This window comes from Capra hircus, chromosome 9, assembly GCF_001704415.2.
Source record: "Capra hircus breed San Clemente chromosome 9, ASM170441v1, whole genome shotgun sequence".
NCBI lineage: Eukaryota > Metazoa > Chordata > Mammalia > Artiodactyla > Bovidae > Capra > Capra hircus.
In genome coordinates, this window is record NC_030816.1 from 43,984,523 (window position 1) to 44,010,283 (window position 25,761).

The 25,761-nt window shown below is 34.7% G+C and overlaps 1 protein-coding gene across 4 annotated transcripts in view; it reads left to right on the forward strand.

Moving 5' to 3' along the window:
* EPHA7 (EPH receptor A7) overlaps positions 8-25,761 on the forward strand; it is a 213,485-nt gene continuing 187,731 nt past the window's right edge. For 2 of the 4 annotated variants that reach the window (XM_005684669.3, XM_013966476.2), the window contains exons 1-3: positions 8-425; positions 4,792-4,856; positions 8,389-9,058. In XM_005684669.3, the coding sequence (XP_005684726.1) occupies positions 329-425; positions 4,792-4,856; positions 8,389-9,058 (832 nt within the window). In that variant the 5' untranslated portion in view covers positions 8-328. The remainder of the gene's footprint in view (positions 426-4,791; positions 4,857-8,388; positions 9,059-25,761) is intronic. The other 2 variants (XM_005684668.3, XM_005684670.3) reach the window with 1 other exon arrangement.

Consider the following 25,761-nt stretch of genomic DNA (forward strand, 5'->3'; position numbering starts at 1 on the left):
CTGGGAGGCCGGCTACGCCTGCCACTCAACCCGAGTGGCGGAGGCTCTCGGCTCGGAGCCCCGCCCCCTCCCCCCTAATTGATATTATTGGAGTGTGGAGCAAGCGGCCGGTCTGCAGTCGGAGACTTGCAGGCAGCAAACACAGTGTGAACGAAAGGAGGGGGGAAATTTTTTTAAAAGCTAAACGTGGAGCAGCCAGCCGGAGATCGAGAAGGGGAATCAATGCGTGGGGCGCAATAAAAAATAAAAAGCCCATATACTTCGGAGCAAACAGCATTTAAAAAGCTACGGCTCAACTGAAACCTAAGATAAAACCTGTTCATGCACCATGGTTTTTCAAACTCGGCACCCTTCATGGATTATTTTATGCTACATCTGGCTGCTCCACTTTGCACACACCGGAGAAGCGCAGGCTGCAAAGGAAGGTAAGGTGATGGGAAAGCAAAGTTTGTTCTGACTTATTTATTTAGCTGTCTACCTGCAAGAGCCGGCTGGTCCGCGGGGCTGCCGGCCGCGCCTCCGGCGCCCGGCGACCCTCCCCCGCCGGCTCCCCGCCCCCTCACCGCTCCGGCCGCTCCAGGCTGGCCGGTGGCTAGCGGGGCTCTCTGAGCCGCCTGCAGCCCCGCGCCCAGGGCCGTTAGCCCGACCAGAGTGGGATTTCTGGCGCAGACTGTCCAGAGGGCGTGAGCATCAAAGGAAGGCGCGGGGGGGGGGGGCGGGGGCTCGGGGGTGTGGGAACCGCCGACGAGCTCGTTCTCCCGGAGCTGGGGCAGGTCAGATCTCTTCCTCTAGCCCTCTGCTTTTTCTCCTCTCGCCGTTCGTCTCATTGGGATTAAGCTGTGGCCAGAGTTGGTCCGAGACCGGGGAGTGCAGCTTCTAGAACCCTGGCCAGCCCGCCGGCGAACGGCTGGAGCCTTCCCTGAGGGGCCGTGACTTGTGTGAGCTCCGAACGCTCGGGTTACTAATGAAGTGCTCACTGCGTCGGAGGAGCAGGCGGGGGCCTGCGGTTGGCGCTCGGACGCCGGCGCGGAACAATAACGCCGCGGAGGTGAAGCAGCGGACGGCGCGCTTCCCGCGCCTCGCCGGCCTGAGACATCTCCATTCAGCGCGCGCAGCGCAGGTCCCGGCGGCCGCGGGGATAGTGGCAGCCCAGCGGGCTCGGCCCGGCAAGGGGCGGGCGGTGGGAGTAGGGGGGAAGGGGAGGGGGATAAAAGGAGGGCTTGGACTGTGCAGTTGATAAAAAGATGCCGCCTGGGCGACCAGAAGTCCTCAAACCTCTGCCCCCACAGTTCTGCAGTTAAGGAAAACGAGTGATCGAACCTTGCGAAAGACATGGACCCTGGGGGCTAATTCTGGTTCATGAGAGCAAGCTTCTTTGGGGCAGCTAGATACTCCTGTATATGGCTTTTTCCTCTCGTTTTCTCCTTTGAACCATTGACAGAAGGTAAAAATACCTTTCGGTGCCTGTAGTTGGAGCTGGGGAAAAATAAATCCTGTCGATGGAAACGTCTTCTGAGCAGTGTCACAATCTACCCACCCCCCTCCATATCGTGCAGGCTGTACGTCTAAAGCTGATTTCCCGATATTGAAAAGCAGAATACTAATAATTACTTGTCCCTAAAGTGTGTAGGATGGAGAAATCTGTTACCAGATATAGGTCTTTGGGTCGGGAGTTGATACGCATCGGTACTCGCTTCATCTATGTCTGAAAACTTCCTGACTTAGTGCTTTTTACGATTCTCTTCATGGGGCCTTCTTCGGTCACTGAAACCTCTCCCCCCACCCCCGCAACCAAACGCTATGACCTACTCTTTGATCCAGCCTGACCTTCTGACCCCAGTTTCCACATCTGCAACCTGTGTTGATGCTGAACCCATTCAGAGCAAACCTTAACTTCCAGCTGTCGGTTTCCTTCTTGCAGATGAACACACATCTGCTAGAAACACACATCCATACACACCAAAACCCACATTTCTACTAGCGTGACATCAGAGAATAGGGGCATTGAATCCTGCAAACTTATATTGATTGCTTCGGAATCTCGGGACCCGAGGAAAAGTTTGCACCGCCGGGGCGAAACCCCGCGCGCGAGGTAGCGCAGACCCCGGCTGGAGTTTGAGCTATAAATAACTGCATCACTAGGGGGAGAGGTTCCTGCAGTCAGAATGGCTTGCTCGCCCGCGTTTCTCTTCTGGCTGCGAAATACGTGGAGAGGATTCTGATTCTAGGAGGCCGAATTCTTTACGTGCAGAAGTGAGCTGTTTAAAAGGTGGGCGGGGGTGGCGAATACGCTCCGCTTCTCGGTGGCGACTCACCTGGCGAGTCGCGGCGGTCAAGGGCTGCCGTTTTGGGAGCGAGCGAGCCCTGAGGCGACGCCGGGGCACCCAGGGGTGAGCGCCAGGGAGCGCCTGGAGCAGGTGCCTAGCTCTCTGGAGCGGATGGGAATGATTAGAAAAAGATGAGGGCCCTCCTTTCTCCACTTTTCCCGCACATGTTCTCTCGGGGAGGTCGGTTCTCGCTACTGGGAGCGCGCATATAAGTCAGTCTAACGCTTGGAGGCGAAGTGCAGCCGTTGTATTTCCTCTCCTTTAATGCCGCTGCCGCGGCCCCCTCTGAGAAGACGCTTCTCGATAGCCTCTCTCCTCCTCCCGGCTCCCTCTGGAGTTAGGGCGCCACCGGTTCCCTGGAGTGCCCAGGTCTGGCGGAGGCGTAATGGATGCTCCGCGCGGCAGGCGCGCCCGTCTGGCAGCCCCCGCCCCGCCCCGCCGACGGCCCCGCCCCGGCTCTCGTTGCCCGCGCGGCCGGGTGCCGGCTCCACCGGCGCGCCCGGCATCTCGCTCCTCACCCACACCCCCCGCATCCCCCACCCTAGCCCGCGCGGCGAGGGCTGAGTCCCGGAACCGCGGACCGCACTCCGCGTTGTCGATTGACCGCCAGGCTACGCCTCCGCGGGCGGGAAGAGGGGCTGGTGCTCCGAGCGGGAAGGCAAAAGCTCACAGTTACCGGCTGGTTCAGAGAGCACACAGCGGAAGGCAGATGGGCTGAATCTTTACGAGCTAGTTAAATGCTCAGGGGCCGGTTTCCCTTTTGTTTTTATTTGCTCATTTGTTTCTCTCTTAACTTGTTTGCCATCACTGCCCCACCTGGGTCCCTGGTTCTCACCCCAGGCTGTGCCGAGGGGTAACGGAAAAGCAGTAAATCATCACGGTGCTTATTTCACCTTCAAAAATGACCCAAGAAAGTCTCCTGGGTTTAAAATTCACTTGTCACTACGAAAGACGGAAATAATAATAATAAAAAAATAATCTCTAAAGAAAAGTACATAGAACCCACATTGTTTGTGCATGTTGAGGACAAAAACAAAATAAACTTTAAAAATCATTTCCTATAAATTCAGTAGTCCAAACATTTATTGATGTTCCTAGTTCGAAGTACAACTTAGTATTTTAAAGGTGTGGCTTTAAAAATTATTATTATTATTTGAAAGGGTGCTTGCTATCATGGTCTCCCTGAGAGTCTTAAGTATAAAACATTTTGAGAAAAAAGTGTTTGTATATCTATTTTCAGTTATAGGGAATAACCTTGACTAGTGTGAAGGAGTCGAACACATTATCAACTGCTTCTCTCTTTTCTTAGAGTAAAAAATTTTCATTACCTTTAACACCACAGTGTTTTACCCTATTAATAGTTATTGAAAAGTTTATCTAAGCATGTATTTCATTTAAGTTCAAATTTTAACATCTTGTTGAGATTGATGGCAAGCATTTTTACATGCCTGAAAATATATTCACCATTATTTCTGGACAGATTGATTCATTTGTTAAAATGCTATGGAATCATGGAAATATTTTTGAAGAATGCAAACTCGTAACTCTGAAACTAGTTTGAGCAGAGTGAATGCTTTAGGAGATTAATTGTCCTAAAAAGGAGTAAAACATATCAAATTGGAAGCATGGTATATATTAATGTGTGCCATTTGAATGCATTATCTTGCATTATATTGTAAATGCATCCGGAGCATTTATTACATTTATATAAATTATAAATTAATTGCATTATACTTTATGGTAGTGTAAAAGCAGAATACAACGGTTTTTAAAAGTCAAGTCAAAGTTTGAATATCCCATTTTGAGAATTAGCTAATGCTTTGAAATATTTGTAAATTTAAAAAGTAGAAATATTAAAAACAGATGTTTGAATAACCCAGAAATATATCTTGTGATAGGCAATTTACTTTTCTCATAATAACACTGCTTAATATGATTTTTAATTATATTCATTATGGCTTAAGAGAAGATATTGTGTGTGGAAAGTTAAAAAAATAAACTCCAATTCTCAAAATGCACTAGGAAATAGTTTTTGAAGAATAGTACAAGTCAGTGACTGAGGAGTAATATGGAATTATGCTTTATTATGTTAATGCTATTTTATTTGACAAAGTTTAGAGCACTCAGTAGTTTACAAAATTCTTTATAATATACAATTACTACAGACTCAGTACGCATCACATATCAATTTTTTACCTTTGCTTTCATACTTTTGAGTTTTTAATTAATTTTAATATTTCAATTAAATGTGTAAGTTGGTTTTTCAATATCTTTCTTCCCTTAAGAAAGTGGAATATTTTTGTCAGGTGGATCTATATTTCACCATTCACTAATATAAATAAATGTTTATACATTTTAAATCATAAAGTGATAATTGTTTTAAAAATTAGATTGACTTTAATAACTTTTACAAACATATTTTCACTTTTCATCTAACATTTAGAAATGCAACTTTCTTTTTCAGTACTACTGCTGGATTCTAAAGCACAACAAACAGAGTTGGAATGGATTTCCTCTCCACCCAATGGGGTAAGTTCTTCTTCTCATAAAATACTAACCTCTATTTTTTAAAGTAAGAAATAAAACCCTCTTTCCCTTCCCCAGTGGAGTTATTCAGATTCTTCACATTTAAATAAATTGTTTTGATTTCACATATCTTGTTCAATATTTTGTTGGGTTTATAATAAGACATTGAATTCTTGGAGTAGAGATGGTATACTTAGAACTCTGAAAGAAAGATTAAAAAAAAATCTCTTTAATGATTATCATTTGAGTTCTTCTGTGAGTGGGACCATATGTCAGTTTCCAGGCTATAAATGTTAACTAATTACAGAGAATATGCTTTTCATGAACTCAAACTTCTTTGGTTACTTTATACTTCTTTAGTATAATCACCAGGTAGGTTGTGTGTATGTAGGTCTTTAAAAACAGTAGGTAATCTGTTTTCCTCTTTTGAAAAACATTTAAGCATTATTCAAAATATACATGAAAGGATAACTAAAAGTATAATATGCTCAACATTTTAACATAAAATTTGCTACGAAATATGATTTGGATTCTCCAAAATTTGTACTATGTGCTACCTGTTCTTATTAATCAGAAGTGATGGCAGAACAAGCACACATCAGAGTAAAAATATGTTACAATAAATAAGTGAAAGCTGTCCAATAAAAGTTCATGAAAATATAAGTAGATTCTAAAAAAATTCTGACTGTTAAGTGTTGTTTATCCAGAAAGATACATTACTTACTTAAATTTAGTTCAATGTCAGTGTCTTTGGGTATTGTTTTAATTGTGAAAGAGCGTACATACTTCATCCCTTACTAAGTAAAAAGGCTCCAAGAAAGGGAATTGTAATCCCCATTGTTACTTAAGTTAATCTTTGGTACAATGAAAAGTTTGGAGTCAAAGAGCATTAAGTATAAGTGAGGATATAAAAAGTTTGCAAAGAATGTAAGTCTGAAAGAGATTTTTGAGTTTAAGAACATCATGAAATGAACATGTCATAAGCTGGAAGTTAGTTTAAAAATGTAAAATGTGAACAATGCAAATCTGTTTAAAGTAGATTAGGTTTTTAAAATGAATATTTGAGATGCTTAAGATCATATTGCAGTTATCTGTATTGGTCAGAAAGAGCTATGAAAAAAATGACAAGTATTTTACAGATTAAATATAAAAAGTAGGCTGAGTTTGAAGTATGAATGTCATACTTAACCTTGAAAGTTGAATGGTTTCCGTGAGTAAAATAATATGCATTATAGGAAGGCATTCACAAAAAAATTGAGCACATTTCTTGCCAATGATAGATGTGGCCCATTTTCCACCCTTCATCAGTTAAAACAAATAGAGATAGAGGATGGTTTTTATCTCGTAAGGAGAAGTAAACTGATATATGTTTCTAATATTTCATCCATGCAATCCATAAAATGATAAACCATGACTTTCTGTTTTATCTTGGACTGAAATGGACATTTTATCAGTGCAAAATATCTTGAGTGAACTTAACCCTACATATCTTATGAATCAGCAGATAATATTAGACAATGATGATTGACAGTTTATCCCATGTATGAAATGGGTTGGCTTACAAGTGGCCAAATATCTAACTGGAAATAAAATGTTATTAAGATATAAGTGTCTAGAAATAATTTTGTAAGCGTACTATAAAAGCACACTAGCCAAATTAAGACTTCTTTCCCAGTGTAGAAATCACTTCAGTCTCTTAGAAAGTAAGATAATAAACCAAAAGTTGCATTAAATGCATTAATTTCGTCTCAATCCATCTTAAAGTTTCCCTTCAGGAGTAAATTTTTAAGTAAGCATTAAAGTTAACTGAGTTTCATTGGTAGTAAAATTGATTTTTCATACATTGAACAAAATAATATAATTGTTCTTAGAACTAGAAAAAAGAGTTCTTCAGTTGTATTCCTTTCTAATAATTAGCCTTGGCTTCTTCTAACTAGGGAATTGTTAAAAAGAGCACATTTATCCTTGGAGCTTTTCACTTTTTGTTAGATGCTATTACTAGTTTCACTTCTTTTAATAATTTCAACCTAATTAAGAGACTAAAATTCTGCTCATCCAAATGGATGAATTTGGTTATATTTGGCTGAGAGCCATTCAAGAAGATTATAAGCAGCTAACTAAAATGGAAAACTATGCACTGCATTAACTAGTCACAAACTTAAGTTGTGTTGAGTAAAAAGCTGAACATGATAATGGCCTGTTTGCTACATTTGAGGATCTTTGATAGCGTGTATAATAAAATTGTAGCAAATATATGTCATCACAATAAATTTCTGAATTTCAGGATATTGCTACTTTGTCAGTTTTCTCAGAGCTACTTTTAAAAGTAGATATTAGTATTTTACAGAATATTTAGGGAAATTGATGTTTCTGATCGAGTTTTATAAATAAAACTCATTACCACATGCTTATTTTTCTTCCCATTTGCTTTTCTTGAAGGAGTAGTTTAAATATTGCATGCTATGTGGCTTTGGATTAGAAGACTAATAGGATTTTATATTTGGCATTTCCTATTAGGGAAATGAATACAAGTAGGTGACAATTTCACTATTAAGGTATCATAAATGCAAAGTTGAAAATTTTGTAATAATGGTAAGAAAGGACATAAACAACAATTGATTAGGCTTTTAGGTGAAATGAATTTATTAACCAATGAGCAATAAAAATAATATTTAGCAAGGTTTAATAAGCTTTAAATTCTTGCAAATTCGGCTGAGCTTATTATTTTCCTTTTTTGTGAAAATAAATGAGTTCGCTGTAGTATATATTATATCAGCATATGAATGGGTATTTTTAAACATCTGATATTTTTCCTGTCAGAAGGCTTATTACTTAAATGTGATTCAACATGCTGGCTTGCCATGGACATTTTATTGTCCGTTGAATCATACTTTTATAACTATTTATAGTTATGTGGCATTATGGACAATATTATATATAACACTGCAGTAAATAAACAGCTCTATAAAACATTACTCTTTTATAGCTCATTTTGCAAAGAAAGATTCCCCATTATGAATATCAACATGTTGTGAAATGCTCTTGCATTTCAGAGTACTCTTGGCATTTTCTTCCCTGTGTTTTCAGGTACTCTCTTAATTTAAATATAACATCAACACTTAAAATGTCAACAGAATGATCAAAAATTCCACCATGTAGCTGTATGTATATGCATTAAATGGTAATTTAAGTCATTTCGTTATGTGCTTTAGTCTATAAAAATCATAAGCTCAGTGGAGACATTGGCATAAGCAAACGCGTAAAAAGCAACACTAATACATCAGCAAACAGATACTAAGCAAAATAAAAGATTTATTGTGTGCATAAACAATATAAGCAACCTAAATGATGTTCTGCCACCAGGATGGAGCTGAACAGAGACTCATTCTAAAGGTTACATTGTTTGTCACCATAGGAGTTCACCTCACTCTTTCAAAGATATGCATTTGTGCCATACTGAAGAGTCCTCAGGCACTTGCAAAACCCTAATTTTATTATTTGATGAATGACTGATGACCTTTTCTAAATTTTACAGTGGGAAGAAATTAGTGGTTTGGACGAGAACTATACCCCAATCCGAACATACCAGGTTTGCCAGGTCATGGAGCCCAACCAAAACAACTGGCTGCGGACTAACTGGATTTCGAAAGGCAATGCACAAAGGATTTTTGTAGAATTGAAATTCACCCTGAGGGATTGTAACAGTCTTCCTGGAGTCCTGGGAACTTGCAAGGAAACCTTTAATTTGTACTATTATGAAACAGACTACGACACTGGCAGGAATATAAGAGAAAATCTCTATGTCAAAATAGACACCATTGCTGCAGATGAAAGTTTTACTCAAGGTGACCTTGGTGAAAGAAAGATGAAGCTTAACACTGAGGTGAGAGAGATTGGACCTTTGTCCAAAAAGGGATTCTATCTTGCCTTTCAGGATGTAGGGGCTTGCATAGCTTTGGTTTCAGTCAAAGTGTACTACAAGAAGTGCTGGTCCATTATTGAGAACTTAGCTATCTTTCCAGATACAGTGACTGGTTCAGAATTTTCCTCTTTAGTCGAGGTCCGAGGGACATGTGTGAGCAGTGCAGAGGAAGAAGCGGAAAACTCTCCCAGGATGCACTGCAGCGCAGAAGGAGAATGGTTAGTGCCCATTGGAAAATGTATCTGCAAAGCAGGCTTCCAGCAGAAAGGGGACACTTGTGAACGTAAGTAATACGTGCTATTAAAATTTCTCTTTGCACTTTTTTCTGTTTCAGTGTCAAAGATTTCAAGTTATAATGATTATTTGAACAGGTGAGTCAGTTTGTACCAGCAGTCCGATTTGGTGGATTTTAAGCAAAGTCACTATTGAACTTATTGATGATTTGCCACAGTGCACTAAGTGTGCAATAGGTATTGCAGTAAATATTGATGATAATGGTATTTCTTACTAAGATTTAACTAACCCTGTGCTTGACGTGGAAGACAACAGTGGCACTTTGGGCTATGAGATTTAAGAAAGGAGATTGGGCAGAGAGAGGTGACATTAATCAAGATTGAATGATGTGTGATTCTATGTTTTGAAACCCATATTGTCTGGACTCATGGGTAGCAGGAAAAGGGCATGAAGGGGGCTGCTAACAAGAGTTCTTCTAACAGACAAGATACATACAAATAGAGTTACAAACTTAGAATTATTTTTTATAAGTACTAAAGCTTCTATGCAAAAATCATCAGATTTCACTTGCTAAATCTCTGAGACTGCTTCTGCCAAAGCTGTATTTCTTTCCAGGACTAAACAATAAAAGGAGTGTTCCTCTGATAAGTCAAGTTTTAGGTAGACTACATTTTTGTGGAAGTGGGCCAAAGTAAAGTTTTAGTTATCAGAATATATCAGCTGGACATTTTCTGTTTTGAAATAATAATAGCATATGAATTTGTGAACCTTTTCCTTTGTGTAATAAAACTGAATTTTCTCTTACATAGCTTTATGTAGTCATAATAATTGGCCAATTTTTTTCTATTCAAAACTATGTCCAGGGATATTCAAAATTAATAGATATTTTTCTGTTTGTGAATATCCTGAAAATATAATCAGGTTATATTACTCATGTCTCTTATAAATTTGAAAACATAATATATTACCCAAAATAACTTTTATATATTCTTTGTACCCCTGAGGCAGCTGTATAATTTTAATATTCGTACTTCCCAGTTAATTTAAAGGGAATTGTAGTGAAAAATAATTATTGTAACTAAATGTTTTTTGCTAATTTACCATGTGCAGATACTCTTCCATGTGCTCTACACAAAAGAGTTCATTTAATGAGATAGATAACATTATCACCTCTATTTTACAGAAAAAAAAAATGAGGCTGTCAGGGGTAAAAGACTGCTTGCAGTTACCTTAGTAAGTAATTGTCCTAGCTTAGATTAAAACTCAGAATGTTCTGATTCCAGAGTCTGGACTTTTAGCGACAGTATTGTTCTGGCTTCCATCAGAAAGCAGGAAGAATCATAGCAAGTATTATTGTTTCATTGCTGAACTTAAATGCCTTGGTTCTAGTAGTTTGATATGTAAATCACATTACTTTCTTATAAAATTCTCATTCTCATAGAATGTTTCAAGAAATTAGCAAATATTTAGATCTGTGTTGTCTAGGAAGGTAGCCAGTGGCCACATGTGAATCTGAGGTTCTAAAAAATGGCGATTCTATGTTAAGATATACTGTAAGTATGACTTACACACTGAATTTCAAAGACTTGGTACAAAAAAAAAAAGTGGCAAACATCAGTAATTTTTTATGTTACTTTGATTTTGAAAAACTCATACATTAGAAATATTGGGTTGAATACAATATAACGTTAAAAGTCTTTCAAATATTTCTTTTTACTTTTTTTAATGTGGCTACTAAAAATGTAAAAATTGCATATGTGGCTTGTGTTATATTTCTACCGAGTGTACTATTTAGATGGAATAACTGAGTAAATATATTTTTTCTGTCGTGATTGAAGTGTTAAATACTTCATGTGAATGGTCGCTACCATATAAAATGCCTTTGAGCAGCACTCAATTATCATTCCTACCATAGCTGACATTGTAAAGTGAGCTCTGAGCTAAACAGAGATGATGTATTCCCGTCCCCTAGACCAGTTTAGCAGCCTCTCTGGCCATTCCATGGAGTCAAACCTGTCTACCCCCTGTCATCTTTCCCTTTCCCTTGCTAGTAGTATTTCTTATTAAGTAGAACATCCCGCAGGTTGCATATGTATGGAAATCAAAAACTGATGGAGATTTATCACTACTAATAGGCAGAATGCTATTCCACTGGGTAAGTATAGAAATATTCTTAGTGAATTCATCAATTCAATGAAATGGAATGTTCTTATTGACTTGAGATTAACAACAGGTACTTGAAAATGATGGAGGATTCAACAATAACTATTATAAGAACATTTTAATGACACACTGTTACACTTCAGCTGTGAAAGCAGCCGGTTTCAGTAGTATGCAGATTTTGATTGATGTGAAATTGGAATTTAAAATGTTTGCACAATTAAAAATGGAACACATAAAAATTCATATAAAAGCACACAATTAAATTTGTCTAAAAAGAAACTGGGAAATAACGTTAAAGATCTTATTCTTTTAAGGTTTAAAGAATTTTAAAGCAAATTATAGTCTTTTTTGTTTTATTTTGTGTAATTTAACTCAAATGATCTCTACATTTACTTACTAAGAAAATCAACCAGGAACTGTTTGACTTCTGTACTTCTAAGTATAGAATTTAGTATGAGAAGCAGTCTTTAAATGTGGTGAAGAGATATATTTTCCGTGAAGTCTCCAGTTTCTCTGAAATGATGAAAATCATCTCATTAAATGTGGTACTATTAAGATTATTTACATTCATTTATTTTGGTTTCAAGAATTGGAACCACATTTGAGTAGCAAATTATTGTTGCCTGCAAACTGCGCCAAAGTGCTTAAAAATAAAGTAACATTAGTTCACTGTCATCTGCATTAATGCTGCATTGGAATAAGTGAAATTAGGTTCATTAAAAACATTTGATTCAAGGACTCAAGATGCCTTCTTATGGTTCAAGCTGAAAGAGGATGTGTGCACTGTTTTGTCTACCACGTACCTGTCTTAATTTTTAACCTTAGTGATGTTGACAAAGGAATTAAATACCTTATACTTAACCATGGCACTATGTTCATTTGCAAAAACATTTCCCTCCTTGGCATAATTCCAACGCATTGCTGTGAGTGTACTTGCCTCTGGAATCAATCCAGGCCTGCCTTTTATAAGTATTTCTCCTGTTTCCTTTCAGTGATCCTGTTAAGAGTTTGAAAACAAATCTCAGTCCCATATTGAGGAAAACTAAAGAGTTTGGGAGAGGATGGTACCGAGTCCCTAGCCAAATAATGGTAGTTAGTCACTTAAAGGCAAGTTTATCTGGGCACTTTCTAGAATGGGAGTCTGTTGTGATGTGTGTTAAAAGTGTAGTTTGAAATATGGACAATTATGAAAACTGATCACAGTTTTCCTCAGTTGATGTAAAAGCTTTTATTTCTTTGTGATTTTGGAAAACATAATTCAATTTTGAAAAGCACATGTTTCTCAAATCTACTAGTATATGGAGAAATTCTAATGTTTTTATACAGTATTTTTATGAAAATATCTTTACACTCATTTAAAAACATAATTCTAGATAGCATGTTGATTATCAAAAAGTCCTTTTGAAAATATTCAGCATATCAGTTCCATGACAACTACTATGTAAACTAGCCAGTATATTTAGATAGAAGTGTATTAATTTTAAAAAATGAGAGCAGATTTTATTTTACATATACAAATATCTCTTGAAAACTAGTGAAAATTTATTCTGAAACAGCTTGAAATTTTTAGAACTTTTTTTTTACAATTTTATTTCATTTAAAAAGTATTCTCAAAGTGTGGAACTTATTATTGTAACTTGAATTTGTATAAGTAATTTGTAGCTCACACTGAAAACTCATGGTCATTTTTCTCATTTAATCCTTATCACACTGCTAAGAGGTGGAAAGTATTTTTTTTCTCTCTTTCAATTTAGGAAGAAACTGAAGGTTAGGGATATTAATGAATAACAAAATTGGCTGAGAATCCAGGGTTCTGTTTTTCAGTTCAAGCCTTTTATTTCCCTACTACATCACAACGCTTCCTAAAATTTATACTGAACTTCAACCAGTGGATTTTAGTTACTGAAGAAGTAATGACATTTTATTCTAGGTAGGGTGACCATAAACCTAGTTTTCTGGACATAATTGTTTTACTTTTTACAGTGTGTCTTTTTACTTTTAAAAATGTTCTAATTTGGGTGATAAAATATATGGTCAAACTAATTGTAAAATATCCAAAGATGTGATGCAGTTTACGTGCACATACATTGGAACATAGAGATGTGAGCTACTTGCATTATTTCTATTGCTTAATTTTAATTCCTGAATTAAAATGAAGATTTAATAATTTTTTGATGATTTCATATAAAGGAGAATTCAAATAATCATAGGTTTTCTAGTTTTTATTGTAAAGGATTTCCGTAATAGTTACTTCTTAATATTTTCTATATACCATTATTTTACTAACATATAACTTACGGACATAGAACAAATGTTATATGTTACTTGAAGAATTAAAACATTCATTAATTAAAACGCTCATCCAATTTAATGGCATTAATAATAGTTGAAATCTGGTTGTTGATTTTGGAAACTGTTTTTCCACAGAAAAGTAGCAATTTGTACCATTACTTTGACATTTACATTTGACAGTAACAAATATATCTTTATGATATATAGTATTTATAGTATATAAAAAGAAATATAAGGTACACTACAGAGTTAATAGCTCAGATGCTGGAGTCATAGCTTTTAAATTCTGGCTCAGCATCATACCAGGTGCAAAAACTAGGACAATCTTCTAAGCCTTAGTTTCCTTAAGTATAAAATGGTGCTAATAAAAATAGTACCTGTTTCCATAGAATTCTTGTCAGAAGTGAATGAAATAATGCGTGTATAAACCCTATCTGGGACATAGCAAATAATCAATGAATGCTTGCTGTTGTCTCATTATTAATAATGCAACAGGAGTTGTCTAAGTAAAGAAATTTTATGGCACTGGGTAAATGAACATGTTTCCAAAGACACAGATAGTTAAATATCTTTTAGGTCAGTAATCTCATCCCTGGTCATCTGCTGAGGAAGGTATATCAATGGAAGAAAAAAACTTTTTATATAACCTTTGTTCCTACCAGCCTTGTTTATAATTTCAAATATTAAAATAATCTAATTGTCCAAAGTTAAGTGCATCCTCTTGACTGAAATTAAAGTATCAGCAGTGTGATGTAGGAATTTTAAGTCATTTATTAATAATTTTAAATGGAAAACAAAAATATGTTGTATATACTCATATTTAGAATTACGAAAAATATGCAAATGAAAAAGAATAAAAGAACATAATATCACTGAATTTGTCAGATTGCTGAAATGGTGGGTGATCTTTTTTCTCTGTGTTTTTAAAGTATCTTGAGATTAAAATTTTCTAGCAATGTAAGTTTTATGTAACCTGGTAGCTTATTCAAACACAACTTGAAATGTATCTCCAAAATATGTGTTTTTAAATTAAGTTAACATCTGTATAAAATCACTCAGGCAATAGAACAGCAGTAAATCTTTTAAATGATTTAAAAGAGGGGAGATTCACCAAAAGGCATTTAGTAAATGCAGGTCATAGATTTTGTTGGTTTTTAAATTATAAAAAGATGGCAAGAGCTGTTTTAAGTGTTTCATTTTATTAATTCATTTAGTCTTATAGAGAGGCATTCCTAACTCAATCTGGTGGGTAGGCACTTTTATTACCTAGTTTAAAGGAGAAAAACATATTTAGAAGTATGTAAAATGTAAAAGTTATACATTCTGTATATTAAATTAGATTTACATAAATTATACACATTTTTATGTAAGAAAACCAAAGCAGAGTGAGGGGTGGGTTAACTACCTAAAATCACACACCGCATAGACTGGCCAACTGCCATTTAATCAAGGTAATCTGACTCCAGAATCCCTGCCCATAACTGATACAGTGGATCGCATCTTTATAGATGAGCATTTATCTATCAGAAAATTTTTTTTGAAAGATAAGATTTCTTTCAGGATGTCTTAAAAGGTGATACAAATTTTCTTCAATTTATAATAATTTCAAAATACTTGTATCTCTGTCTTTCCCAAACATTCTAAATATTTCTTCTGCTTTGCCATTTTCTATTCCAGTTCTTCTTTTATGGAACAGTAAGAATGCACTTGGTAAAATGTGACAGAGACATTGTTACAGTATTACTCAGAAAGCTTCAGGTTTCTAATAACGAATAAAAATTCCCCATTTTTTACAGTGGCATTTTATTCTTTTCTAACTTTCAGTCACATAATTTATCATCCTTGAGAGCCCTGTTCCATCTGCTTGATACTGGTCTCTTGTTCTATCTGAAGACATCTGTAGATGTTTTTATGATGCCCTATCACTTAACATTTGGTCCCCAATTAACAGAAATGCAAATAAACTATCATGACCTCTCACAATTACCTATTGTATCTTAATCTCACATATCCCCAGCTTCTTCAGCAACCTCTCTTCCAAATTCTGATGTTAGACACTGGCTGTACTTCCCCTGGTTTTTACCTTGCCTTTTTTCTACCCCACAATGCCACCTGCCCTCTATCAGCCTGTTGAAATTATGCCTTTTCTTACAATTTCAAATTAAATGACATTTATACCTTGTTAGATGATCCCACTTTGTGAATTCCTACAAGTGCTTTGCCCTTTCCCTCTGGAGATCATCATATATGGTCTGATTTTTATCATTGTAATTTCTTTTTACAAATTCTAAAATTTCTTAACAACCAAAACCTACTTATAGCATGCTACATATATTTCACAGTAGCTGACATAGTTCCTTGCACCACCCAAATCTTCCAGTAAATGTTTATCAGATTTCTTAAAGACTTTGAGAAATTTGGTAAATATACTACCTACTCCAAAGGCAAATATATTCTATTTCATTTTGCTCATAGCACATAGCAAGTTGACGTGCTAAGAATAAGCAAACATGAACAGGAGTCTGCTCCAGACATGAGAAATTTATTTCTATGAGGATAGTGTAACTACTTATATGTATTCATTGTCATATTGCTATTTTCTATTTGTCCATTATCTTTATGTTTTTCTTTTTAACTTCTCCATCTCCCTCTTTTAATGAAAGGAAAGCCATTTGTCCCTTTTTACTAACATACTATCTATGTCTTGAGAAAAGAGCCTGATAAATTTTCCAAAATAAGATCTTGAAGTTTATCTTATATGGCAAAGTGCCATTCGTTTTAAGATTATATTAGTTTTCTTCCAAATTATATATTGTAAATATTATCTTGATTTGCAAAAGAAATGAAAAATAATACAAGGAAACAAAACACAAGAAGTCAATTCCTAAACTAACATTTCACTCTATATATTGGAAGTTAACATACATTCAGTTTCATGTCCAAATATATTTCTGCTATTTGAGTTATAACTATATTGTATTATAATTTTATACTCTTCTTAAAATTATTAATTTTCAGAACCTTGTAGTACTTTTTTAAAAGGCTTTTTGAATAGGTAATTTGCAAGATCTAGAACAAGTGCCATCCAGTCCCAAAATATTGCTTTTCCCAGGAGCAACTACTGATAATCAGTTTCTTCTGTCCTTTGCAGAGATATTTGCTCATAATTTCTTTAAAAATATGGAGAAGGATCATTGTGATACTTAATAAGAATCATAGTACAATTTCCTTATAGAACACTGTAGACTTCATTTAAAGTTATACTGTTTTTTACTCATTTCTAGTCATCTTTGTATGTACCCACAGTTCATTGAAATGATAACTATTCAAAAAATAAAGAAGGACAGAAAGAAGATCCGATGAAAATTAGGAAAATAATCAGAGGAAAGAAATATGAAATTAATAAATGCAATTTAACTTCATATGATTTAGAAACAGAATATGATATCAGATGATTTCTAATTATCCTATCTTTATATACCCCTTTATATTTCTAGTGGAAGTTTAAATTGGCATCAGTTTCTAGAAGCTATTGTTAAAATTTAAATCATTGATACCTTAAAATGTTGCAATTAGTTTGATTTTTTTATTGAACCTTGAGTTGTTTTCTATAAGATAATTATCACTAATCTACAATAGATTTTATTCATAATAATATTATGTATAATAAAGTTATTTTGTGCAAATAATGCTACAATTTTAATGGGATAAATTTAACACAGCCATATATTTACTATTTTTCTCTATGAGCATAAAAATCTGATGCAAGATTCAGAGAGAAAAACTTCAGACAATCCTTTTATCCAAATTTTCCTCAGAGTTAATTTATCTCATCCTATGCAAAGTATCACACAAATTCATTTTTATGAAAGCATGTCTTCACTAGGATAGTCACATAGTACTAATACTTGTTAATTCATATAGTAATAATATGTGGGAAGTAGAAGAGTAGATTCACATGTAATATTAAGATTGGCAATAAATCCAGTAACAAAAAAAATTCACCCTTAAATTTAGGTCAGATTGATGAAGTCATTTGTTTTTGTTTTCTGCCTATAGTATCAACCTCATTAAAAGTTTAGAATCTGTGTGTTTTTGTTTAGTTGCCAAGGTGCGTCCAGCTCTTTTGCAACCCCCTCAATGGGATTTCCAAGGCAAGAATACTGGAGTGGGTTGCCATTTCCTTCTTCACAGATCTTCCTGACCCTGGGATCGAACTCACAGCTCCTGCATTGGCAGGCAGATTCTTTACCACTGAGCCAACAGGGAAGTCCAAATCTGTGTGTACACATGTTATATATTAATCTGTAATAATAGCATTTCACAGGAACCCAGAATAATGCATCGATTGAAATAAGTTTACATTTTTTTTCTTAACTTTTGTGGTCTTATTAAGAAGTAAGGAAGGTTTATTATTTAGTGTTCTTTGTTTAGTCTGGGGTCAATCAGTGACATAGAAAACAAGGGAAAATGCATTTTAGGGCATAATAGTTTGAAAAATTTTAATAGTTCCATTTTATATATTATGTATTTTGAATTTTTTAATTTAGTTCATTCACTTATTTACTGTTGATAATTATATTATCTCTTGCTTCCAATATATTAGAAAATTAAGAGGCTTTGAAAGAACATGTAACTGTGGTTTATTTTTTGTTTCATATGTCATCTAGTTAACATCTCGTTTAACCTCTTAACTATGCTGGTGTCAGCCTCAGACCTACACTGAAGCTATTAGCGCTGAAATAGCCTTTCAAAGAAAACCTAGATCCAAGGAAGGGTATTAACATTGCAATGCTTTAGTAATAAAATACAATATTGATCACATAATTTACATATCTTATCTTTGTGACTTAACAGAGTTGCTTAACAATTTGTCATGTTAATATTACCTGTTATACTTTTTAAGATCATTCTTTTAAAAGAGAAATTAAGGGTGGGAGTGTAAAGATGCAAATATATCTAAAAATCACTAGATATAATAAAAGTTTTTTTCTGAGAAAAATAAATTGATTGTTAATTCACCATGGACAGAGGAGCCTGGCAGGCTACAGTCCATGGGGTCGCTAAGAGTCGGACACGACTGAGCAACTTCACTTTCACCTTTCACTTTCATGCATTGGAGAGGGAAATGGCAACCCACTCCAGTGTTCTTGCCTGGAGAATCCCAGGGATGGGGAAGCCTGGTGGGCTACCGTCTATGGGGTCACACAGAGTTGGACATGACTGAAGTGACATGTTCCAATGATATATATAAACATATATATGTTCATTTTAATAATAGTTTATTTTTTTAGCTAAACAGTTCCCATATAGACAAGGACACTTAATGGTATTAACTTACCTAAATGATATTAATGACCTTAATTTAAACTAGTAGATGATCTAAATAAACTTAATTGATTTCAAAAATGTTTCTTTATATCTTCTGTTTTTAAAAGGTGAAATAAAGCGTATTGCATAGTGTTCTTATTTTAGTTGACATTTTGCTATAAAGTAGTTTTATCCTTGAAAAGAAATGTGAGATATGTATTTTACCCACTCAAATGTATAAATTCATTATAGCACAAATGTTCTGTGGACATTCTTGTACTCCTTGAGGGTATAATCTCCTCCAAGACAATTAGAATCACTAATTCTTGAAGGTTGAGCATACCTTAAAGATTTATCAAAGATAAATTGAAAGTTTCTTTTTTTGAGAGGATTGTAATAAATGGGACAACTAAAAACCTCATTTATAGTTATAACAGTTTATTTATGACAGGTCTCAAGGTAAAATCAGAACTTACTGTTTCCAGTCTTCTTTCCACTTCAGTATCACAAACACACAATACATGTATACATATACACACATATGCAGAAACATTGCCCACCTAGCCCCCTACCAAGAAGAAAACATGCAAGTGAACATAATGGAACAAAAAAATAAGATTATTGTTCTCTTTGACCCATTTTTAGGTTTCTGAATTGCTGTGCACTAATCTCTTAATTTATAGGTACTGAATAGTTAACTGAATAGTTAAGATTCTTTTCTCTGTGGAAATCTCAGGTGACAGTTACAAAGAGGCTGAATACTCGTGTAGGATATTCTTGGATTACTGCATATTTTAAAAGGAAAAAAATAAAGTAAAGTAAAGCTACCTCAGTAATGTCTTTAAATTTTGCTTCACAAAGCAAACAATTTAGAAACAAATTTTTGCTTCTTTATTTTCATGTAGATTGTATTTCCTCTACTATGGGTGAAAGTAAATTTCACTTTTTTTTTTTAACTTACTTAATTCATGTATTATTTTACCAGATCCTAAGAAGGAGGATTTTTGCAATTAATGTGTTTCAGATATTGTGACTGTTGTGGGTAAATATGTTTTAAAATGAGAACATTGAACACTTCTTACATTACCAGAAATCTAGAATTTGGGATGCAGCAGAAACTCTGCTGTATAACTTTGTGTTTTCTGTCTAGATTTCCCTCTGAAAAACCTATAGATTTTAGCTGCTTAGTCTTTTCAAGGACGGGGACAGTCAGGCTTCATGAAAGTCTGTTTTCAAATTGACCTCTGAAATTAGCACATGCTAACCTTAGACATTCGGCTTGTGATCTGAAGCTAGGAAAACATGTGGCTCCAAGTTTAGTATATAGAGACAGTATTTTAGTACGCAAAGAAAACCTGATAAGAAAATTTTAAATTTGCTTTTTCGACCATGTTTCTTGCTGTGTCTAATGTTTATTCTGCACAAACATTATACACTTGAGCACTGTGTGTTTCAAGGCAGAACATAATGGTTTGTTCATTTTACCCCTTTGTAAATCTTTCCCGTAAGAAGACATTGCTACTTCAAATTCAGAGAGCTCTCCATTGATTTTCAAGATTATTCACCAGGTCATCACTGTATGTGTAGTCACTCTTCTTTCTAATATTCTTCACTCATCATTCAAGGTTGCAAAGTGAATGTTATTTCCCATTCCAGCTCCCTCTGATTTCCCTTTCATTTTCCCCGCATCTTTTCCTATAATGGCATAGACTTTCAAAATAGCTTTTCATTTACCGCTGAGAAAGTTCTACACTCTTCCTGGGTTTAAAACTTTTTAGAAGGTAGTAAAAATATATCTTCCTTCCCTCCTCTGTGTTTTTATTGATGAGATATACTATAGCTCGAAACATTTTGCCCTTTTACCTTTCTAACATGACAGTGATTCTATATAATTCAGCATTATTCATATTAATAGTCAGTAAATAAAAAAATTTAGACTTTATTAATAACTATTGCTCATTTTCATCGCAAAGTTTTGGTGTCATCATGGCATATCTTTCTGTTTTGAGCAATTATCCATCCTTTCACGTTTCTGGTTGAATTCTTAAGTAGGTGTAACAGGAAATCTAGTTTTTATCTCTTCCATCATTGATAATGTTAATTCTTTGCAAACATATATAAAATTAAGCTTTTACTATTGATCAGAGAAAGAAGTTTTATAATGGAAAGGTAAAGTGGTAAATTAAAAGTTAAAACCACAAATCACAGTATGTGGCATAATTTGTATTCTAACTCTTTTTTTTTTTTTTTTTTTTTTGAGCCAAGAAAATAAACCACACTTTGGATCAATGTTGAAGGTTATTGTCCCTTTTGTAACATTTAGGCTGTATCTAACTCTAGAATTACCACTGTCAGTACCACAAAGGAATAGTCAAGATGTGTATATGAAGGCCTAATCAGTTAAATGTTCTCAACCCTGATATTTTTAAAAAGTTGTAAGAGTGACTGTTATGGTATGCTTGAATCTGAGAAAGAGAGATGGAGACACTAAGTGTGTAGTAATAATCTAAATAGTTTTCCTGCCAGGAAGGCAGATTAAGGGTACATAACAGAAGAGGTGCAAGATTAGGATACTGACACAACTTCTTCTGATCTTTAGTTTTTTAAGGATCTTCTGTCTTATATACTTTATTACAGAGACAACAAACTACATGTTAGGTCTGTAAAAGACAGCATACACATTCAGGAGGCTGTGAATACAGCTCACTTAAGCTCATATGATACAAGCTAAGACAAGGTTGATGTCTTGAAAAGCAAAACACTAATGTATACCAGAGACCACATTAAGCACATCTTTTATTGCAGCTACTTTTTAAAAACCATTTCCTAATACATGATTAAAAAAAAAATCAGCAAACAAATGCAAAAACCAAGTCTGCTTTTGCATACTGGCTAATCTACACTGAAAATAATATACATTTTATTCATGTAAACCTAAAGGGCATGGTTATTTATTATTCATTAATGTCAGCAGATAACTGACTGTCACTTGCTGTCAGAGTGGAATCTGATAGAATGCTGACATTGATTGATAGACATGATCCTGAGAATCTGTGTGGACAGACTTTTTAGATCAGTTCAACATAAAACCCAGATTGGATATGAGGCATCTTTTTGGTGGTGGTTTTTTTTTTTTTAGAGCGTATCCAAAACTCATTTGATTTTCAAGATTAGTTCTAGATTTTTAGCACCACAATTATAAAATAAGACTACTAGCTGATTTGATTTTAAAAATAATTCAGACTGCTGGTGCTTCTTCTGGCTCACATTTTGGAGTAAGAATTTTAATTTTGTTCATGCTGTCTTATAGAAAGAAAAATCAATAAATAAATTTTAAAAATTGATAGCTGTTTTGCATATGCATACCTAAAATAATTGAAATTCTTTGGGGAGATACTGTTTACTTAAGAGAGTAAAAATTAAAGTCATTGAGGTACCATATATAAAATAAAAGAGAACTGTGTTCTTAAATTTCTTCTTGAATACCTATCAGCACTGTATATTTTTAAATGAACTCCTCTCCCTAATAAGTACACTTTCTTTAGAGATAGTTGTTAATATATTTAGAACAAAATGTTTGGCTCCAAAGATTTTAAGTGATGATTGTTTTTAATCATAATTTATTTTCTCAACTTGAGTGAAAGCACCAGCACTAAAAATAATATGCAGAATTAATGGTTTTTATTTCAAACTACAGGAACATCATCATATTGTATTTTGTCTGCAACTTAATAAAAGGGTTAACAAGTTAAAATTGGGACATCCTTATCTTTATTTTTGTGAAATTTATTTTTATTTTTAGTTCTTTTTTTTAGTGCTGAGATTATATATATATATTTACTAGCTAACTCTGCAATTCCAGATATGCAAATATATTAAATAATATTTTGCATGGAATAAATAATGTTGATAATGATGTATAATAATATTTTGGAGTCTCAGTTATAAATATATACATAATCAAAATAGTTATTTTTTGTAAAATGTGTTGCATGTAAATCTCTTTATAAGAACTTGTCATCATTTTATCATATGTGTTTTGAACATTTGAATTTGAATTAGATAATTTCTATCAAATTATTCAAATATCAATAACAAATCTCCGACATATTAAAATAGCTCACAGTCAGGATCTCAAAGAAACATGTAATTTATTATAATGTATAGCATCTTTGTTAGGCATTAAATATTTTAATGTATTTTTTAGTCAGAGAAGGCCATATTTCACAGTGTCAACCACTGGTAGAGCTCACAGTAGAGTTCTGAAAATTATGTAGAATATTTTCAGGTACATTTGTTCTAAAATATGGTTGTCAAAACTGCATATATGAAATGGCTAGGAACCCTTTTTTTCCCTACTGACTGAATAGTTCTGTGTAACATATATTACATACTAGTTAGTCATCAAAATGACAAAACATTTTGATTTTCCATTTAGATATATGCTAAGATTATCTAAGGGTTAATTTCTACAGACAAATGCCATATCCGTTTCATTAAAATTACTCTGGGAAATGGAGATAAGTAGTTCAGCGCTCTCTGTGCTGACATGATGTTTGCCTGTCCGATTGCATCCTTTCCAATAGACAGCAGAGATGGAATTACAAAAAAAGACATCTGTGCCAAGGTTTAGCTAGCCAAAAAGGGCAAGCTCTTGTGTTTAAAAGGTAGAGAATCCAATCGATGAAAATGTCTGGACCTGTTAGCACCAATAAAGCTGAAGGCCACTGGGAAGCTCAGAGAGGGTCTTTTGTTGTAGAGCTAGAAAGAGACCCAAACTATGACAGTTTAGGGGAGCAGGGTCAGCGAGGAAGATCATCCATCTTCTGCAGTGGCAGCTCTCTGTCAGATTCTAACCCTGTTCTGTACAGGAACTAAGCCTCTACTGTTGACACCAACCAATTCTCAGCCAAGTGTAAATGAAGCTAATATTCACTGACCTTATGCATAGCAAATGAAGCTCTGTGTGTCACTTAAGAAATAATGTTTTCTGACACTTCAAAAAGTGAGTGATGGACAATGTGTGTATGTGTTTTTTTGTGTGTGTATGCCTGTCTGTTTTTGTGGATCAAGTCAACAGATATATATTCCTTAAGCACTCTGTATTTTTAATTGATTTTCACAATAGCCACAGATTTACCATATTGACACTGATTTACTTTTTGTTTTATTTTCACCTTCATGTCATGAAATTTTACATGCTGTGTAAAACTCACTGTGTTGCAGAACAAAGTCTCATTTGGCTTCCTTTAGATCTGATACAGTACCTAGGCACAGAAAGAGAAGACTCAGTTTCGCTCATAAAAAATTTTCAAAGAGAATTGAGTTACTAGTTCACATCCAAAACATGATAAATTAGAATATATGTCTTTGTGATTATGAAAAATGTATTGGTCTCATTATAGGATAGCAAGACACAATTTAACTTTTGTTTTTCATTTTAAAGCATTGTCTAAAACCTCTTTTGAGTTAGTAATGCCTGTTACAATATAATAGTCTTTCTTAGTCTCTAAATCAAGATATTCATATATTATGCTTACTAAGGATTATATGTTAAATTGCATTTTGTGAATTTCTCATTCTCCAAGGTTTTTCATGGTACTTAAAAAAGATGCTCACAAAAGTGAGTGTTAAAATGATACTGGCGGTCATAAATATCCAATACATCAACAATACTATGTAGCCAGTGTGCTTTGTAAGTAAAACAGTACCACTAAAAAAAAAAATTCAAAAAATAGCCATACTAAATATAAAGAAAAAATTCTAAAGAATGTGAAGAATGCAAAGATTTAAGGGAGAGATGAGTTAAAGCATGGAGTTGAATTTTCAGAGTTCCATGGAAGGTGATTTATCTGACATGGTGGATTTCATGAGACTCACCAGGACAGATCTGCATCTAATTGACATCAATCATTTTTTAACTGAAAATAAACAGTTGTAAAATATTTGGGATCTGTGTATTGATTTTTGTTCACCTCATCAGTCTTGTTTATTTGTACTTATTAAATGAATGAACATGTTTTTTCCTACCAAACCTAAAAAGACAGCATCTGATCCGTAAGATATTTTTTTCTTCTTTTTTGACAAGCAACTAAAATCAGATGAGATCAAACACAAAGTTTTCTCCTGGCAGTGTTCCTGAATTTAATCACATAAAGACAGTAAACATGTGTTTAGTCAATTTGTATTTCTTTTCCCTCACATTTCTGTTAATCTAAGCACCCTTCTAAGAAAAATGATGCTCAAAAACCAGAGAGAAATTATCCATGTTGATAGTAACTTCACTGAATAAGGACAACTCTTAGTCTGTCATCAGCTGTTTATCTTCTACAGGATTTAACAATGATGTCCATGTAAAGCACAAGTATTAGAGTTGCAGCTCGTTTATGAATTATATGTGATTGGATCTGCATATACGGTTAGTAAATTAGGTCAGTGAATCAATTATTTTCAAAGCAGTGCTCTGACAAAGAATAGCTTCATAAGTTTTGCTGTTAGTGATGTTAGGGGTTGGGAGGGCGAGTTAGGGGTTAGAGTTAGGGTTAGGGAAAGGGAGTGGACTAAATTGAGCTGATTTTCATATATTTTGAATTGCATTTGTTTGTACAAAGGGTCTTTAAGATAAACACATGCACATTTACTCCAGAATTGACAGGAGCCTACTATTCTGGATATAAATTTGTTGATAGTAATCGAGAGAAATTTGTGAAAAGCTCTCTGCAGTACAGATATAATTTTGCTTAGACTTCTAACATTATTTTGTCATAGATTTTGTTGATTTCTTTAGAAATGTCATTTGAAGAGTTTTCATAATAGAAGGAAATAGGGGCAAACTTACTAAAAGGAAGTATATTTTGCTTCATGGAATCACAAGTTAATGGATTTAGCCAGGTGTTTGAATCTACATTGAAAAAAGCAATTGTACTTTATGATTTGCAGAAGTCACATTGGATTAGTAACACTGAAGTTTAGAAACCATAGTGTCAT